Source organism: Theropithecus gelada, chromosome 4 (assembly GCF_003255815.1).
Source record: "Theropithecus gelada isolate Dixy chromosome 4, Tgel_1.0, whole genome shotgun sequence".
NCBI lineage: Eukaryota > Metazoa > Chordata > Mammalia > Primates > Cercopithecidae > Theropithecus > Theropithecus gelada.
The window spans coordinates 41,205,085-41,224,822 of NC_037671.1; the positions used below are offsets into that span (position 1 = coordinate 41,205,085).

At 39.6% G+C, this 19,738-nt stretch overlaps 1 protein-coding gene across 2 annotated transcripts in view; it reads left to right on the forward strand.

Moving 5' to 3' along the window:
* DNAH8 (dynein axonemal heavy chain 8) overlaps positions 1 to 19,738 on the forward strand; it is a 322,639-nt gene that overhangs the window by 155,853 nt on the left and 147,048 nt on the right. For both annotated transcript variants that reach the window (XM_025382614.1, XM_025382615.1), the window contains 9 exons: positions 439 to 685; positions 809 to 1,050; positions 1,137 to 1,277; positions 3,479 to 3,716; positions 10,660 to 10,802; positions 11,068 to 11,202; positions 11,623 to 11,745; positions 14,820 to 15,033; positions 18,682 to 18,791. In XM_025382614.1, coding sequence (XP_025238399.1) covers positions 439 to 685; positions 809 to 1,050; positions 1,137 to 1,277; positions 3,479 to 3,716; positions 10,660 to 10,802; positions 11,068 to 11,202; positions 11,623 to 11,745; positions 14,820 to 15,033; positions 18,682 to 18,791 — 1,593 coding nt within the window. The remainder of the gene's footprint in view (positions 1 to 438; positions 686 to 808; positions 1,051 to 1,136; positions 1,278 to 3,478; positions 3,717 to 10,659; positions 10,803 to 11,067; positions 11,203 to 11,622; positions 11,746 to 14,819; positions 15,034 to 18,681; positions 18,792 to 19,738) is intronic.

The following is a 19,738-nucleotide window of genomic DNA, read 5'->3' on the forward strand; positions in this document are numbered from 1 at the left end:
TCTGGGGAATCAGAAGGCCCCTGTGAAACGGATCTTCACTGTGATGCTCTGCGTTGCTGCTTTCCACCACTAAGGGGCGATATCATCACATTGGATGCCGAGAAAGTTTGCGCATGGAAAAACTGCTGGTTATAGACTAACAAACCAAAATCACAGGGAATACATCACGCAAGAAGCAAAAACTAGATGCTGAGTTAATTATTTCCAAAATGTAATTCAAGCTCCACATTGTTATTACTTTATCACATATCATTTTATAACGTAGTGCTCATTTGCTATGCACATCTAGTAAAACAACATTTTTTACAACTTAAAAATAGTGAACTAGTTACTTTAACGAAGAGCTTATTTAAAGCCTTTAAACTTCAAGTAACTACTCTGAATGTCAACAAGAGACTCATAAATTACATTTTTTTAATTTACTGGTTAATTGTGTAGTTATATGAGACGTCTTTGGTACGACATGGCTTGATGACTCTTGGGCCCAGTGGTTCTGGAAAGACAAGCGTTATCACGATTCTAATGAAAGCGCAAACAGAATGCGGAAGGCCTCACAGAGAAATGCGAATGAATCCAAAAGCCATTACTGCACCTCAGATGTTTGGCAGACTGGACACTGCTACCAATGACTGGACAGATGGCATTTTTTCTACTCTGTGGAGAAAAACATTAAAAGCTAAAAAAGGTATACACAAACTTCCTTTGTGATCATTTTTTCCCTGCCAGCATATTAAGACAATATTTCTTTGATTTTTCCATTTTAATTATTTGCAGATGAAAAGTGATTTGCTGTTTTAATTATTTGCAGGTGAAAACATTTTCCTCATTTTAGATGGTCCTGTGGATGCCATCTGGATTGAGAACTTAAATTCCGTTTTGGATGACAATAAAACTCTGACGTTAGCTAATGGAGATCGCATTCCCATGGCCCCTAGTTGCAAGCTTCTGTTTGAAGTCCACAATATTGAGAACGCCTCTCCTGCCACGGTTTCTAGGATGGGCATGGTCTATATCAGCAGCTCTGCTCTCAGCTGGAAGCCAATCTTACAGGTGGGGCAGAGAGATGGGAAGAAGAACCCTCAGGGTCTCTCCACATTTCACTTTCTTAACAAACAGATTCTGTTTCTTTTCTGCAGGCATGGTTGAAGAAGCGCACTGCACAGGAAGCTGCTGTATTCCTGACACTGTATGAGAAAGCCTTTGAAGATACATACACATACATGAAACTAAATCTCAATCCCAAAATGCAGCTCTTGGAGTGCAACTATATTGTGCAAGTAAGATTTTTTTTTTGTACATTTACTACTTCGATTTTGATTTTTTTTGCACTCAGTTGCAGTTTACAGCCATCTAAAATAGAAAGTTCAGATAGCCATAAAAATCATTCGATGATGTGACTGTAAAGGCTCTGAGAATTTTGATTCCTCTTAAAGATCTTCTTAATGATCTTACTGTTTTCTCTATTATTTTCACTTCCCAGACGGATGTCAGAGGAAGGGGGAATGAACTATCTTCCCCACTGTCAGGTTTAGTGACCTGTTCCAGAAAGTGTGTCTAATAATGACAGCCAGTAAAATAAAGTAGTTAATTAAAGTAAATTTTAAAATAAAAAACAACACATATGCGCGTGCGTGCACGCGCACACACACAGACACACAACTACTGGTTCCATCCTAACCATAGAAGACTTCATTGTCTGGGCACAGTGGTTTACAACTGTAATCCCAGCACTTTTCGAGGCCAAGGGGGGCGGATTGCTTGAGCTCAGGAGTTCGAGACCAGCTATGGGCAACGTGGAGAAACTCCGTTTCTACAAAAATTAGCCAGGTGTGGTGGTGAGTGCCTGTAGTCCCAGTTACTTGGGAGGCTGAGGTGGGAGGATCACTTGAACCTGGAAAGTTGAGTTTGCAGTGAGCCAAGATTGTACCACTGTACTCCAGCTGGGGCTACAGAGTGAGACCCTGTCTCAAAATCAATCAATCAATCAATAAAATAAAAATAAATAAAGTTGGTCACTTCATGGGAAAGAACAGAAAGGGGCCTGTTGTAATCAAGAAAACTTGGGAGGCAATCTTGGCTTTGCAAATTTAGCAAATAAGTTTCCTTATATGACAGATAAGGAAAATCTTTAAAAATTATCTGGACAGTAGTTTGTAGCATTATTTTTTCCCTTTCTTTCTTCCTTTCTTCTTTCCTTCCTCTCCTCCTTCCTCTTTCTCTCTCTCTCTTTTCCTTCCTTCCCTTCCTTCCCTTCCCTCCCCTCCCCTTTCCTTTCATCAAGGTCTTGCCTGTTGCCCAGGCTCGAGTGCAGTGGTGCAATCAATCATAAATCACTGCAACCTTGAAGTCCTAGGCTCAAGCTGTCCTCCTGCCTCAGCCTTTGGGAGTTGTTGGGGCTACAGGCACACACCACCATGCCCAGCTAATTTTTGGATTTTTTTTGTAGAGACAGGGTCTCTCTATGTTGCCCAGGCTGATCTAGGCTCCTGGACTCAAGCAGTCCTCCTGCCTCAGCCTCCCAAAGTGCTAGGATTGCAGGCATGAGCCACCATATCCAGCCAGCATTCTTTTTTTCCTACTCAGTTTTCCTTATTAGTCTTTGGGTTAAAACAGAACTAATCATAGATCTTCAAGGGCTCTCCTAATTCTGGTCTATAGGTGACCTCTCCTTATACATTCTAGAGCTTTGATTCTCAGTTAAGGGATGCAATCATTTGTGGGTAGGTTAGAAACAATATATAAGGCCCAAGTCAGTGAATTATTTAGTAATTACTTTAAAATGGATAATAGAAGAGAATATTTTATTTTGGAATAATTTTGTTTTGAAAGACTGAGGACGTCTTACAGTAGTTTTCTTTCTGATGTTATAGGGCATTGGCACACTTTTTCTTAAAGGGCCAGATAGTATTAATAAATATTTCAGGCTTTGCACAACTCTCTGTCTCAGCCACTCAGCTTTGCTGTTGTAGCACAAAAGCAGCTAGAGACAATGCATAGGTGAATGGGTATGACTGTGTGTGTGTTCCAGTAAAACTTTATTTACCAAACAGATGGCCAGCCCCTAGGGCCACAGTTTGCTAAGTCCTGCAAAATTTTACAAAGAAATAGAATCTTTGATCTGGAAAATTTGGATAACCAAACTTTAGAACCAGTAGCTCCCTTAGCTGCTAACACCTAGTCTGGGCCTTTTGCTTTCCCTGTAGGAAATTGAGACTCACAGAGGTCAGTGGGATGAGCTGGGGGTAGAAACCACACTAGCAGATTTCCAGTTCAGCATCCTTTCTGCTAGACCATGCTGCCTGTCGAAAGCAGAATAGCCTTTCTCTATGTGCAGTTGGCTATAGGACCGTGATCAAGCAATAGCTTGAGATATATCTGTTTTCTTCGCTTCCTCCCTCCTTTTAATTTTATTACTATTCACAATTTTTTATTTTCAAAATTTTAATTTAAAAATTTATTTTATTTAAAACATTTTCAGTCTCTCAATCTTCTGGAAGGGTTAATTCCCTCCAAAGAGGAAGGCGGTGTTTCCTGTGTCGAACATCTTCATAAATTATTTGTGTTTGGCCTAATGTGGAGTTTAGGAGCCCTTCTGGAATTGGAAAGCAGAGAAAAGCTCGAAGCCTTCTTACGGCAGCATGAAAGCAAGTTGGACTTACCAGAAATACCTAAAGGCTCAAATCAAACCATGTATGAGTTTTATGTTACTGATTATGGTAAGCACACTGAACTATACCTTAAATGAAATTACTTTTTTTTTCAAATGAGAAAAATATAAGCTTTCAGAAACTCTTCTATGAGGGAATATTAAAATAATTATGAAAACATAATTGTTAATACCATTTTGAAAAGGGCATGTATTTGAAAGAGAGTAGAATTTTGCATATTAGTTGTGCCAGAGACTGATATTGAGACTCTTGACTTCTCCTTTTGGAGTGGGCTCAGTAAAATCTGGCACAAATAAGTTAGTAATACCTTGTACATCATCTACTTTCTGATGCTGGAAGAGGAAAGGTAGCAGCATGGAGAACACAGATTCTTCGTAATGCAAAGCATGCTAATATAAGGTAAGTGGCAGTCGATGTAGCACACTGGCAGTGGGAAGAGCTGAGAAGCAATGAGAAGCACACATCACAGGACTTTCAAAGGGCTCAGGAAGTGGAAACTGGGGCGAAAGTTGAGCTAAAAACCATAGGGCTGGTTGTAAGTCTGTTTGAGAAAAAGACCTCCTGGGCCTCTTTCCAAAGCCCTGCTGCCAGACAATCAGCCTTGCCCGCTCTGGAAAGACTAAAGAGTTACTGTTTGGATAGTGTAAAATAGAGGGTTGCCTAGACCTGGGGACACCAGGCACATTTAAGAGTGGGAGAATCATACTGAAACTGGGGATTACGTGGGAATTTGTGCTTGAAAGGGACTGAGATAAATACATTTTTTCAGTGGGCCATCTTTAACCAGAATGCCCAATAATTCTATTACATGTGTTAGATGCTGCTAAAGGTTTGAGATGGCAAAAGGGCCCTCTAACTCAAAATGCAAACTAACAAAGGAATCTTTAAATCTAGGTATATACTCCCTTAGAATCCAGAGCCAAGCTCCTCCACAGAGGTGCCTTCTGAGCAGCCGGAGTTCTATGATGTTTGAAGGTTCAAATCGCCTCTCTTTGAGCACCTTGTCCTTATTCAGAGGCTGGGCCCCAAGTTACTCAGAGAGTGAAATTCATCAGCAGCAATTTTCCAACCGTGGTGAAGCCTTGGTTAGGGGATTGAGATGGCATCTAATAAGGATGTCAATAAAATAATTACCTTCCTCTGTGCCATCAAAAATATGCATTGCTACACTTCCTAAAGAGCAGTCCACTGATGTTTGTGGCATTTTCTTCCAAGTAGCTAGGACTGGTTCTGTAAGTTTAGACAGTGGTGTTTTCTTATTTTAATGGAGATGTTAACAAAAGGTTGGCAATAATCTAGACTCATATTCCTTCTTCAAGCTCGTCCTGAAGTGGTCTGTTGACTAAAATATTGAGGGGTTGCAGGCATTCAGTCTTGCCACCCTAAATAACTACTTTTGATGAAATTTATTTGCCCGAGCATTTGTGGCCATGAAATGAACTAAGATATTATGTACTTAGTGGTTATTTAGGGCCCTAAGGTGTCCACTCCAGCTGACTTCTAGCCAGCCCTTTCTTAACTCATTCTTCATCCATCCTTTTAATTTTTTCAGGGACATTAACATCTTTGGAGAAGACTTCATTCTTAGATTTAAGATTAAGTAAGGAGACTTATGCTTCCAGACAAGATGGAGTAATGGGGACTGGGTTTAACCTCTTATGTTAGAAAGACAGAAAACTGGACAAAATGTGTAAAACCGTTTTTTTTCAGACATTGGACAACAGGCACTACAGGACTGAAATCATGGAGGGGAGTGAAACAAGGTGACTGCACTAGTTTATTGCGTGGATGCGGTTTCTAGCAGCAGCTCAGGGAGGGAAGATCAAACAGGATTGGCTGTCTCACCAAAATGTGGAGGCAGTGGTTGATTTGGGAGAGGCCAAGGTGGCTGGAATTTGCAGGGCAGAGCACCAGAGAGGAGAAATCTGCACAGGGAGGAAGTGTCAGAGAACAACAGAAACGGATAGACAAATCCACAGTTAACGTAAAGGTGTCAATATTCTGAATAATTGATAGAACAAATAGACAAAATTAGTAAATATATGGAAGACTTTAACAACACTATCAATACCCCTAATTCGAAATTATAGAATGCTTCAGCCCAAAACAGCAGAATATACGTTCTTTTCCATTGCACAGAAAACACTTACCAAGATATTCTGGGTCATATAACAATTCTCGATAGGGAGACTTTAAAGCACTTTATGTCTTTACTAGAAAAGAAGAAAGGTCTCAAAACAATGATTTCAACTTCTTCCTTAATAAGTTAGAAAAAGAAAAACAAACCCAAAGTAAGCAGAAGAAAGAACAATGATCAAAGCAGAAGTCAATGAAACAAAAAATAGAACAGCAACAGAAAAAAATCAATGAAACGAAAAAGATGGACCTGAAAAGATAAATAAAATGAATAAATCTCTTATTAGAGACATCAGAACAAAAGAGAAGACTTACATTACCATAGTCAAGGATGAAAGAGAGAACATCACTACAGACTTCACAAACATTAGAAATATGAAGTGAGTATATTAGAAACAACTTTACAAAAACACATTTGACAATGAAGATGAAATGGACAGATTTCTTGAAAGATATAAACTACTAACCATCATCAGGAAGAACTAGATATTGCACAGCATGGTGAATATGGTTAATAACAGTGTGTTGTACATTTCAAAATCGCTAGGAGAGTAAATTTCAAATATTTTCAACACAAAAAATGATAAGCATTTGAGGTGATTGATATGTTAATTGGCTTGTAATAATTCCACATTGTATCCATAAACTGTAACATTTTGTTCTCCATAAATATATACAATTATAAATTGTCAATTTATAATAAAATTTAAAAAGAAGAAATAGATATCCTAAATAGCCCTATATCTACTAAAGAAATTGAATTTGTAGTTAAAAACCTTCCCACAAAGAAAAACACCAGGCCAAGATGATTTTATTGGTGAATTCTACCAAATATCTAAGGAATAAATAATACCAACTATACACAAACTCTTCCAAAAGATATAAAACATAAAATAGGAAGAAACACTTCCTACCCCGTTTCATAAGGACAGTGTTACCCTGATACCAAAGCCAGAGAAAGACATTCCAAGAAAAACGAAAACAAAAACAAAAACAGCTATAGACCAATATTCCTCAGGAACATTGACGAAAATTTCTTAATAAAATTATAACAAATCCAATAGTATACAAAAGTCCAACTGTGGCTTTTATTCTAGAAGTGGAAGATCAACATTCAAAAACTGATCAATATAATCTGCTATATTAGACTAAAAACTAAGCAAGCTATAAACAGTCATCTAAATCAATGAAGAAAAGCATTTGGCAAAATTTGACACTCTTTTGTGATGAAATAGGAACTTTATCATTCTGACAATGTCTACAGAAAACCTACAGCTAACGTTACAGGGAATGGTAAACAACTAAACACTTCCTTCCCAAGACCAGGAACGAAACAAGGATGTCTTTCTCACCTCTCTTCAATTTCATTTCTATTCAACATTATTCTAGAGGTTCTAGCCAGTGCAGTGGGGGGGGAAAATCAAATGTCTGTAGATTAGAAAAGAACAAGTAAAGTTCTCTCCATTTGCAGATGACATGACCATCTGTGGAATCTTCAAAAAGTTATTAGAACTACTAAAGGATTTTAGCAAGGTCACAGGACAAAAGGGCCATACATTTGATAAGTTATATTTCTATATGCTCACAACAAACAATTGAAAATTGAACTTTAAAAATACCAGTTAAAATAGAACCCAAGGCTGGATGCGGTGGCTCATACCTGTAATCTCAGCACTTTGGGAGGCCGAGTGGGGTGGCTCACCTGAGGTCAGGAGTTCGAGACCAGCCTGGCCAACATGATGAAACCCCATATCTACTAAAAAAAATACAAAAAAATTAGCCAGGTGTTGTGGTGTGTGCTTGTAAGCACAGCTACTTAGGAGGCTGAGGCATGAGAATGGCTTGAATCTGGGAGGTGGAGGTTTCGGTGAGCCAAGATTGTGCCACTACACTCCAGTCTGGGAGACAGAGTGAGACTCTGTCTTGAAAACACACAAACAAAAATAGAATCCAAAAAAGAATACTTAGGAATAAATTTAATACAATATGTGTAAGATCTGTATACTAAAACTATAAAACTGTGCTGCGAGAAGCTAAAGAAGGCTCAAATAAGGGGACAGATTTTATTTAAACATTATTTAAAGATTATTTTGCTATTTGAAATAGCAAAATCTAGCCAGTGCAATGGGGGGAAAAATCTCTTTTGCTGTTTAAAAGTCACTATTAAGAAAATGAAAAGCCCAGCCACAGACTGTAAAGTACTATTTGAAACATATATATCTGATAAAAAAAAAATTATCCGGAATATGTAAAGAACTCCTATAATCCAATAACTATCAATAGGCAATCAATCTAAATTTTTAAATGGGCAGGAAATTTCAATTGTTACTTTGCTAAAAAAGATAGGTGAAAGGTGAAAAAAGAATGTGAAAGATATTCAACATTATTGGTCGTCAGGGAAATGCAAATGAAAACCCCAATGGGGTCTGGGTGCGGTGGCTCACACCTGTAATCCCAACACTTTGGGAGGTCAAGACGGGTAGATCGCTTGAAGTCAGCACTTCGAGACCAGCCTGGCCAACATGGTGAAACCCCGTCTCTACTTAAAATACAAAGATTAGCCGGGCTTGGTGGTGGGTGCCTGTAATCCCACCTAGTCGGGAGGCTGAGGCAGGAAAATTGCTCGAACCTGGAGATGGAGGCTGCAGTGAGCTGAGATCACACCACTACACTCCAGTCTGGGCCACAGAGCCAGACCTTGTTTCAAACAAATAAAAACAAAAAACCCCCACAATGGATATCATCACACAGCCACTGGAATGTCTACAATTAAAAAGGTTAATAATGCCAAATATCGGTGCGGTAATAGAGCACGTAGAGCCCTCATATGCTACAAAATGGCACAGCCACTTTGGAAAACAGTTTGGCAGTGTTTTAGAAGTTAAACATACTTCTTTTTGCTTACTTTCTCAAGAAAACATGAAATTGGGGTTATTACTCCAATGATGAGTATTCGTTCATCATTGTTTTGCCAATATCAATGTATGCCCTCTTTCCATTCATTCTGTGTCCACAGTAACTTTTGAGTATAATTCTGAATCATTGTATAAGCTTTTTGAAGACATTTAAAATAGAGGCTAAATGCAATTCAATTTGAATGGCAATGATAGGAATAATGCTAATACAATTTGCCTAGCAACAGCAATGGTACGGTACCATAGATTATAAGGAACATCCAGAGATGCTAAAATGTAAATAAATTTTTGAAATCAATTTTTTTTTTTTTTGAGACAGAGTTTCGCTCTTGTTGCCCATGCTGGAATGCAATGGTGTGATCTCGGCTCACCACAACCTCCACCTCCTGGGTTCAAGTGATTCTCCTGCCTCAGCCTCCTGAGTAGCTGGCATTACAGGCACGCGCCACCAGGCCCAGCTACTTTTGTATTTTTAGTAGAGATGGGGTTTCTCCATGTTGGTCAGGCTGGTCACGAACTCCCATCCTCAGCTGATCTGCCCGCCTCGGCCTCCCAAAGTGCTGAGCCATTGCGCCTGGCCTTGAAACCAATTTCTTATGGCAAATACTCTGTATCTAGTAAACGGTTGACTCTTTTTTTGGTCTTTCCCATTTTTCAGTTGATGTGGCTTTTCTGTTAGGTATCCATTACATTACTGGGTTTACCACCAGCTGATTTTAATTCCATTTCAGGTGCGGTTTCTCCGGATGGGTGATTTAGCAATTTAAAAGCCAACTTTACAAAAAAATAACAGATGCTGGAGAGGTTGTGGAGAAAAGGGAACGCTTCTACACTGCTAGTGGGAATGTAAATTAGTGCAGCCATTATGGAAAGCAGTTTGGTGATTTCTCAAAGAACTTAAGCCAGACCTACCATCTGACCCACCAATCTCATTATTGGGTATACACCCAAAGGAATGTAAATCGTTCTACCATAAAGATGCATGCATGCATATGTTCACTGCAGCACTATTCACAATAGCAAAGACATGGAGTCAACTTATATGCCCATCAGTGTTAGACTGGCTAAAGAAAATGTGGTACACATATACCATGGAATACTATGCAGCCATAAAAAGTATGAGATTATGTTCTTTGAAGAAACATGGATGGAGCTGGAAGCCATTGTCCTAAGCAGACTAACTGAGGAATAGAAAATCAAATACTGCGTATTTTCAATTATAAGTGGGAGCTAAATATTGAGTACACAGGGACACAAAGAAAGGAACAATAGACAGTGGGGTCTACTTGAAGGTTGGGAGTGGGAAGAGGGTGAGGATCAAAACGCTGCTTATTGGGTACTATGCTTATTACCTTGTGATGAAGTCATCTGTACAACAAACCCCGTATATCTAACAAACCTGCACATGTATCGCTGAACCTAAAAGTGTTTTTTTTTTTTTTTGAGACAGAGTCTTGCTCTGTCACCCAGGCTGGAGTGTAGTGGCCGGATCTCAGCTCACTGCAAGCTCCACTTCCCGGGTTTACACCATTCTCCTGCCTCAGCCTCCCGAGTAACTGGGACTATAGGCGCCCGCCACCACACCTGGCTAGTTTTTTGTATTTTTTTAGTAGAGACGGGGTTTCACCGTGTTAGCCAGGATGGTCTCGATCTCCTGACCTCATGATCCACCTGTCTCAGCCTCCCAAAGCGCTGGGATTACAGGCTTGAGCCACTGCGCCCGGCCCTAAAAGTTTTTTAAAAAGCTGACTTTATAAAAAAAGGCAAAACAAATTATCAAATGCCGTAGACATAAGATAAGCAGATATGTTAACATTAGGAAAACATTTTAAATGTTTATATGATTCTATTGATTATTTATAGCACTTAACATTTTTGTATCGTGAGATAACTTTCACAGAATATAGTTCTATTAAAATGAAATTTTACTTCTTATATAGGTGATTGGGAGCACTGGAATAAAAAACTTCAGCCTTTTTATTATCCAACTGACAGTATTCCAGAATATTCATCAATTTTGGTTCCAAATGTTGACAATGTTAGAACAAATTTTTTGATAGACACCATTGCAAAACAATATAAAGTAAGTTTAATAGATAGTTCCTTAAATGATCACAAACCACCCATGGCCACGGGAATATGCACCTATATTTTCTTCCAGCACTTTTATAGTATACATTTTACATTTAAATCTGTAATACAACTGGGACTTATTTTTGATGGTAGATGTAATTCTAAAAAGTTATTAAAATTAGTTATAATAATGTATAGAAGACTAGCCCATAGAAAAGGTACTAGAAACTAAACATGTCATAATACCTTTCAACACGCTTATCCTACGATTGCAGGCTGTTTTGCTCACAGGAGAGCAGGGAACTGCAAAAACTGTCATGATTAAGGCCTATCTGAAAAAATATGATCCTGAAGTACAGCTATCCAAAAGTCTAAACTTTTCATCTGCCACAGAACCAGTGATGTTTCAGGTAAAATCCATCATTTGCTGTAATATTATAAACATAATACATTTTAAGTTAGTGGTTACAATAAAATGTGTATGCATATAAAATGTAACAATATTATATATTCAAAAGAAATGATGCTGCACTTGGCATTCAGCTCTTTAGCTTTCCTAAGGCTAAGGTTGAAGCCAAATCCAAATAGCATAATTTGATCTAATATTGAGACTGCGGCTGAACTTTGGATCGTATCTACTGTAATGTAAATGAAGGATAACACTCCAATGCCTTATTTTTAAAAATTTAACAACATGTATTTTAATAAATTATATGTATACTTAGTAAATGCATGAGTAAATTATATTCTACTCTGACAAGAATGCTCATTAGTTTTAGAAATATGGATTAAAATCTAACACATAAGACAAACCATTTCCTTCTCTCTAGAGAACAATTGAAAGCTATGTGGATAAGCGAATGGGAAGCACATACGGGCCACCAGGAGGGAGAAAAATGACTGTATTTATTGATGATATTAATATGCCTGTGATTAATGAGTGGGGAGATCAGGTATGGCTGAAATATCTCATATAGATGATCCTGAATTTGTATTTTTATGTGTGTGTGTGTGTGTGTGTGTGTGTGTGTATATATATAAATGTTAATAACTTTGTTAAAAACTTTGTTTTTAAGTCTGCTGCCAATCCTCAGTCTTTTTCTGACTTCTCTGTTATAGCTGAGTTTCTCATTTCTTAAATCCCTATGTGTTTTTTTTTTGTTTTTGTTATTTTATTTATTTTTTTTGAGACAGAGTCTCGCTCTGTCGCCCAAACTTGAGTGCAGTGGCATGGTCTTGGCTCACTGCAACCTCCACCTCCCAGGCTCAAGCAATTCTCCCTTCCTCAGCCACCTGAGTGGCTGGGATCACAGGTGCCAGCCACCACGCCTGAATAATTTTTTTTTTTTTTTTTTGAGACGGAGTCTCGCTCTGTCGCCCAAGCTGGAGTGCAGTGGCCGGATCTCAGCTCACTGCAAGCTCCGCCGCCCAAGTTTACGCCATTCTCCTGCCTCAGCCTCCCGAGTAGCTGGGACTACAGGCGCCTGCCACCTCGCCCGGCTAGTTTTTTGTATTTTTTAGTAGAGACGGGGTTTCACCGTGTTAGCCAGGATGGTCTTGATCTCCTGACCTTGTGATCCTCCCGTCTCGGCCTCCCAAAGTGCTGGGATTACAGGCTTGAGCCACCGCGCCCGGCCAATTTTTGTATTTTTAATAGATTCGTGGTTTCACCATGTTGGCCAGGCTGGTCTTGAACTCCTGACCTCAGGTGATCTGCCCGCCTCGGCCTCCCAAAGTGCTGGGATTACAGGCATGCGCCATCGCACCCAGCTTCTACGTGGTTTTCTACAGCAAATGCTTCCTGTCTCTTTGGCTACTTGACTTCAGTGTCCTTTCTTAGCTCCTGTCTTCTGCCTTTTCCCAGGGTTTCATCCTTGCTCTAACCTCTTATTCTGCATCATTTCTGAGGAGTACCTGATGTTCAGAAAAACAAAAACAGAAAATGAAAAACCAAACAACTATTTATTTATTTATTTAACGGTGCCACACACCGTGGTCCTAGTTGTGATCATCTATCCACGGAGGTCACTCCCCATTAGAAGACCTCACCGATGTTGCCAGAAGTCTGCATGCTCCTGGTGGGATCCCCAACACCTCCCTCCCAACGACCTACACTGCCTCATTGACACCATCTACTTTGGCTCTACCAGGACAGTTCCCATTTTGCTCTTTATCCCTGTTCACCTCAGACACTGCTACAAGCTCAGTACTCCTCCTGAAGGGAAAAACCAAACAGTTCTGTACGACCTGTGTCTGCTCCAAGGCAGATAGACCTCAGCAGTTCCTGGAAGGCGAGGAGGGTGGAGGCATGTTTAGGTCAGGTTCATGCTTATCTTCCATAAGCTGAAGTGCTCCTGAATTCCAAACTCACGTATCCAACTAGGGGTGTCTGGTTGGATCGCAAACTTAACACCTCCAACACCTGCTCCTCCAACAGTCCTCTCTCTCTCAGTAAACAGCACCTCCACAGTCACTCTGTTGGAAAATTATGTTGGCTCTATCTTCACACTGTATCTGAAATTCGACCACTACTCATCACCTCCATTGCTACCACCTGGCGCCACCCACCACCAGATCTCTTCTTGATCATTAAAAATGCCTCCTCACTGCCTCCTGTTTCCCTAACCCTTCTCAGCTTGTTCTCATATCATCAACCAATGAAAACAAGAGTCAGATCACGACACACTCTTCTGGTCGGCATCCTCCAAAGAGGCTTGTAGAATATAAATACCAAAATCCTTACTATGACCCAAGACCCTATACATTTTGACCTCTTCCCATGACTCTTTGCTTCCACCACATTTACTGATCTTTGTATACCCTGCAAAGGTTGTACAAAGTATGCGAAGGTTGTACAAAGGTTGTACAAAGTTGTGCAAAGGTTGTACAAATATGGTGTTCACTCAGCACCTCTGCATTTGCAGTTTCCTCTGCCTAGAATGCTCTTCCCCTAGGTATCGAATTGGCTTGCTTTCTCACCTTCTTCAGGTCTTGGCTTATATGTCATGTCAGGTGAAGCCTCCCCTTCTCTCCTTGAATCACACTCTTGAGCCCCTCCTATATTCTACAGAAGTCTTAGAGTATACCATTTTATTTCCATATCAACATGCATTTGTACATCTTGTCTCTCACCACTAGAATGTGTGCTTCATGAAGACAGAAAATTTTGTCTATACTACAGGAGAGGCTGGCACACAGTAGTCATTCATGAAATGTTGGTTAAATGAAAGATAATTATATTTGAGGTGCTTGTGTGATATCCACTAAGAGTTGCTCAATAGAGACTTGAATATACAGGTGTAGAGCTTAGAAGAGAATCTGAAGCTAGAGTTATAGGTTTGAGATTCTTTAGAATATAGGATTGAGATAGCATTTCCTGGAATAATGAGAAGAGGAAAGAGTGCAGGATGGAACCCTGGAGAACAGTTACATGTGAGGGATGAGTGACGAAGAGTGGCTTAGGAAGTGATCCCAGAGCCCTGAGCTGGATCTGGAAAGAAACAAGCCTCTGAAACCAAGAGAGATAGCATTTTCAAGGAGGGGGGTTGGCAGTGTTGGAGGCTGCAGAGAAGGTAAGATGAGAACATAAAACCAAAAGCCAAAACAGTTAGTAATATCATATTCAAAGCTCAGGATTGAAACCATCCTACATTCTGATCTGAAGGTTTTTAAGTGTTGAATGTTGAGTATGAAAGATGTCTACAATAAAACTTGTTGTAACTTGGAGTACTAATGCAATTTAATGAAGTATCTTATAACCCACATATCTAACTTTATTTGGAAATTAGTTTGATCATTGTGGTGAAAGGCACCTTGGACTTGAACCATGCATGTTTAACTTACGATCTAGAGTTCATGGGTGGCATCATTTAAGTCAAATTACCTTGAAGGTGATAATTGACATTAACAAACACTTGTTGATAAGAGTTGAATTTTTTTTTTCTAATCTCATTTCTACTATTTTACTGAAGTTATGGAGGAATATGATAGTGATATGTTACAAAAACATTGCTGTGTGAAATTTCAGATAACTAATGAGATTGTGCGACAGATGATGGAAATGGAAGGAATGTACAGCTTGGACAAGCCTGGAGACTTCACTACCATTGTTGATGTGCAGCTCATAGCAGCAATGATCCATCCTGGAGGTGGTCGAAATGATATTCCACAACGTTTAAAAAGACAGTTTACTGTGTTTAATTGTACATTGCCTTCAAATGCTTCAATAGACAAAATTTTTGGTATGAATATTCTTAGTGTTTCTTTTATTGCATTATGTAATGGACATAAACCACAGAAAATGTCATTTAAGAGACAAAAAGGCTCTGTCTAAAGTGGGGTATATGAAATGGAGAGCTAAATACCAGGAAAGAGGGACTCAATACTAAGATGACCTATGCTTATAGCCTATTCTCAGACTCAGAGATATTTAGAAATAGGCTTGTTGGAAGTTAACATTAGACGTAAAGAAACCTTTTTGTTTTGGGTTTCAGGACATGGTTAATCAGAGAAATTTGGGCTAATAAATGACAGCACAAAGATCACAGATTAACAATATGTTATACAAAGTCAAATGTAGCACTTCAATATGTTAATGAAAATGAGATTCTTGACAGCAAATGTGACATCAAATCACATAAATTGTACCATCAAAACTTATGTGTAGGTCAGGCCATGCCTATAATCTTAGCATTTTGAAAGACCAAGGTGGGAGGATTGCTGGAGGCCAGGAATTCAAGACCAGCCTGGGCACATAGCGAGACTCCATTTCTAAAAAAAGTTTAAAACATTAGCTAGGTGTGGTGGCCCATGTCTGTAGTCCTAGCTACATGGGAGGCTGAGGCCACAGGATTGCTTGAGCCTAGGAGGTTGAGGCTGCAGTGAGCTATGAACGCATCACTGCATTTGAGCCTGGGTAACAGAGTAAGATCATGTCTAAAAAAACAAAAAACAAACCCCCCAGTCCCCCACAAAACCTCTTACATACACGAGAAACAGACCCGCTCATATAAGAACATTAATTATTTGGTATGGCAAGTACTGTAGTCAGAAGGGAAAGGGCAGACTTTTAATCAGTAGTTCCAGGATACATAGTAATTCTTATATGAAAATAATTGAATTTTGACATCTACCTCATGCTAAGAACAAGATCAACTACAGATGGATTCATGACCTAAATATGGAAGGCAAGGCTATAAAACATTTGGAAGGAAATACAGGGAAATAGTTGAGTGACCTCTGAGTAGGGAAGGACTTCATAAATGAGACTCAGAAAACACAAAAATAAAGAAAAAAATATACATATTTGACTAGATTGAAATGTAAAACTTCTCTTCATTAAAAAATAACATTAAGAGGCCGGGCGTGGTGGCTCATGCCTGTAATCCCAGCACTTTGGGAGGCCAAGGTGGGCGGATCGCGAGGTCAGGAGATCGAGACCATCCTGGCTAACACGGTGAAATCCTGTCTCTACTAAAAAATACAAAAAATTAGCGAGGTGTGGTGGCGAGTGCCTGTAGTCCCAGCTACTTGGGAGGCTGAGGCAGGAGAAGGGCATGAACCCAGGAGGCGGAGCTTGCAGTGAGCTGAGATCTTGCCACTTCACTCCAGCCTGGGTGACAGAGTGAGACTCTGTCTCAAAGAAAAAAAACAAAACAAGCAAACAACCATTAAGAGAGTGAAAAGACAAGCCTCAAAATGGAAGAAAAAATTTTAACACATATAACATTGTATTCTGAATATTTAGAGAAATCCTATAAATCAGACAAGAAAAGTGAACAACTGGATATAAAAATGGGCAAACAACTAAGGCACTTTAAAAAGAGTAAGCTAAATGGCCAATAAACAAAGTAAAGATGGTAAACATCATTAGTATTCAGGAAAACACAAATGAGAAACACCAAGCAATACCGTTTCATACCCACTAGATTTGCAAAAAAAAAAAAAAAAATTCTGACAAAATAAGCATTAGTGAGAACGTGAAGCAACTAAGACTCTCTTTGCCTGCTGGCCGGAGTGTCAATTGCTACAAACGCTTTGGATAACAATTTGGCATCACTGCTGGTAAATAGGGCATGTGCCCATCCCTAGCAGTTCCACTTCTAGGTTTATACCAAATTATCATTTTTTCCTTTATGGTTTGGGTTTTCTGAGTCTCAAGAAGTCCTTTCCTATCCAGACATCATACAGGTATTCTCTTATGCTTTCTTCCAGACATTGTATAGTTTTGCCCTCCATATCTGGGGCCTCAATCCATCTGTAGTTGATTTTGCACATGCATGCCACAGACTTACACAAAAATGCGCATAGTGCAGTGTGCACGATGGCAAAAATGTGAAATAATCCAGATATTTATCACTAGTAAAACTGGATAAATACATCCTGTCACAGGCACACAGTGGCCTGCTGTGCAGCAGTGAAAATGAATGAATACAGCTACATGCTTCACCATGGATGAAGCCCAGAAATACAATGCCGAATGAAAGAAGCAAATCACAGGAAAAAATACAATTCCTTTAAACCGAATTTCAAAAGTTTTTTTTTTAACAAGTTCAAAAGTTCAGAAACCTAAGTGGTGAAGCTATAAAGAAAAGCAAGTTACTGATTATATTAAAGAGAAGTGGCGACCTCTGGAGGAAGGGAGGAGTTGTGAACAAGGATGAATGTACAGGGGCTTCTAATGCGCTGGGCAAGGCTGTAGTTATCAATCTGGTGGTCTGTACGTGAGGGTTTGTTATTTGTTAAGCTATTTGACATACTCTTTGGTATGACTGACACATTTAAACAAATATGGAAAACAAACCAACCAGAAGCTGAGCCTCAGAGAAGTGAAATAACTGCTCAATTAAGGCCTTTTAGCTAGTGCTTGGCAGAGGGGTAGTGCTAATCCCCATCTCATGCTTCTTGTAACACAAATGTCCCACAGGAAGGTGGAAATCTAGAATACAGGATTTCAGGAAGCAAACGGGCCTTACAGGCACTTAGCACAACCAACCGCAAGCAACCGTGATTTGGAGGAAAATTTCATGTTTCCCCAGGGCAATTCTTCAGTCAGTGTGAACAAACTCCAGTTTCTTTAGTCTCCACTCTTCATCAACCTGTTCTGCATCTCTGAGCAGATATTCATATTCATATTCCTCTGAAAATACCATGCTCAGAACTGAACGCACTATGCGGTGTGTAGTCTCACTGGAGTGAAGCAGAGTAAATCTTTCTTCAGTCTAAATCAAAGACATTCTGAGACTTTGAGAACAGTCTCTAAACCTACACCCCAGTCTTTCTGAGAGTGATGATGACAGTCAGACCATCACTGTGCTGGGTGTTCCCTAGGAATGTTGCATGTCTAGCCCAGGCCAGAGTGGTGACTGACTGTAGGCTGGAAAAAGTGGTCCTGATTCCAGTTCTGCCAATACCAATCCATGTGACCTTGAACAATCGGCTTCACCTGTCTGGGCCTGGTCTCCTTCTCTGTAAGATGAGGGAGTAGTCTCTAAGCTCACATATGCTTCAGGGCGAATGCTGATGTACAGACTGTAGGGCCAGATTGCTTGGATTCACATCCCATATTTGTCTGCATGCAAGCTGTGTAACTTTGAGCAAGTTCCTAAGCTCATATTAAAATGGGACTAGTAATAATAATACCTACCTTGTATTTTTTTCTTGTAGGGTGCTGGGTGGGGGATTAAATGAGTCAATACATATAAAACACTTATCACTGCATACTAAGCTTGGCTGGATCCACTACTGACTCCCAGTCTTAGCTGATCCCTTGAGAGAAATTCTGAACAACACCCAGCTTAGTCAGCTTTGTAATGATTTGTTCACTGGGATAAACATATACTTTGAAATCTTTTGGTAAGCTTATACCTTCAATCTTGCTTATCTTTCAGGAATTATTGGATGTGGATACTTTGATCCTTGTAGAAGTTTCAAGCCTCAAATATGTGAGATGATTGTGAATTTAGTCTCAGTGGGCAGAGTGCTGTGGCAATGGACTAAGGTACAGAATGGTTTGTTGTCAATAATTTTTAAAATGGCAACTGTTATTCAGCCCTAGTTCTCACCTCATGGCTCATTAAGTTATCATAATATCATATATAGTGGTGTTTTTTAGAAAAGACAAATTACGTGCTCAAATAGATTTATGACACCTTTTCCTTCCAGGGAGCAAAAGATCTGACTAAATGATGCTTTCCATATGTATGAGATGTTACTGTAAACCAGACATGACATCCAAGACAAAGTAGAATTTTGCTGAAATGAGAACACTGCATTTCCACTTGTTACTCTGATTTGTAAATCTTTATTTGCATTATCTGTCTCCCTCCACCAAACTATGGCAGACACTCAAATGCTTATTGACTGACTTAATACATGATTTCCAGATATTCTCAGCCAACTAGGACTTAAAGTCTAACTTGTGTGTTTCTCTGAGCTGGAGCATGAGTTAGTAAATGGATGGAAGTGTTCTTAACAAAAATTGGCTAGATTTGCATACACAAGTCAGTGTCCTAAGTAAAGCTCAGCAAACCTGCAGCTGTCCTCAGATGACTTAAGGCAGTACTCATGAAAAGGCAATTAAGTGTAGGTATGAGATAAAAATGAGGTTGATATATTTGACAAAAAGTCATGAAGGAGATAAGGATTAGTTGTCATAATTCACTACACATCCATTAGGCCGATTACACACGTGTGGGCAGGCACTTGTCTCCTGGGAAACCTGGAGTGTGCCAGCCTGTCAGATTCCTGGGTAGACTGGGGATTTCTAGATACGGAATTATCAGAAGAGGAATTTGGGGGTTTCTTTCTTTTTTTTTTTTTTTTTGAGATGGAGTCTCACTCTGTCACCCAGGCTGGAGTGCAGTGGCCGGATCTCAGCTCACTGCAAGCTCCGCCTCCCGGGTTTACGCCATTCTCCTGCCTCAGCCTCCCGAGTAGCTGGGACTA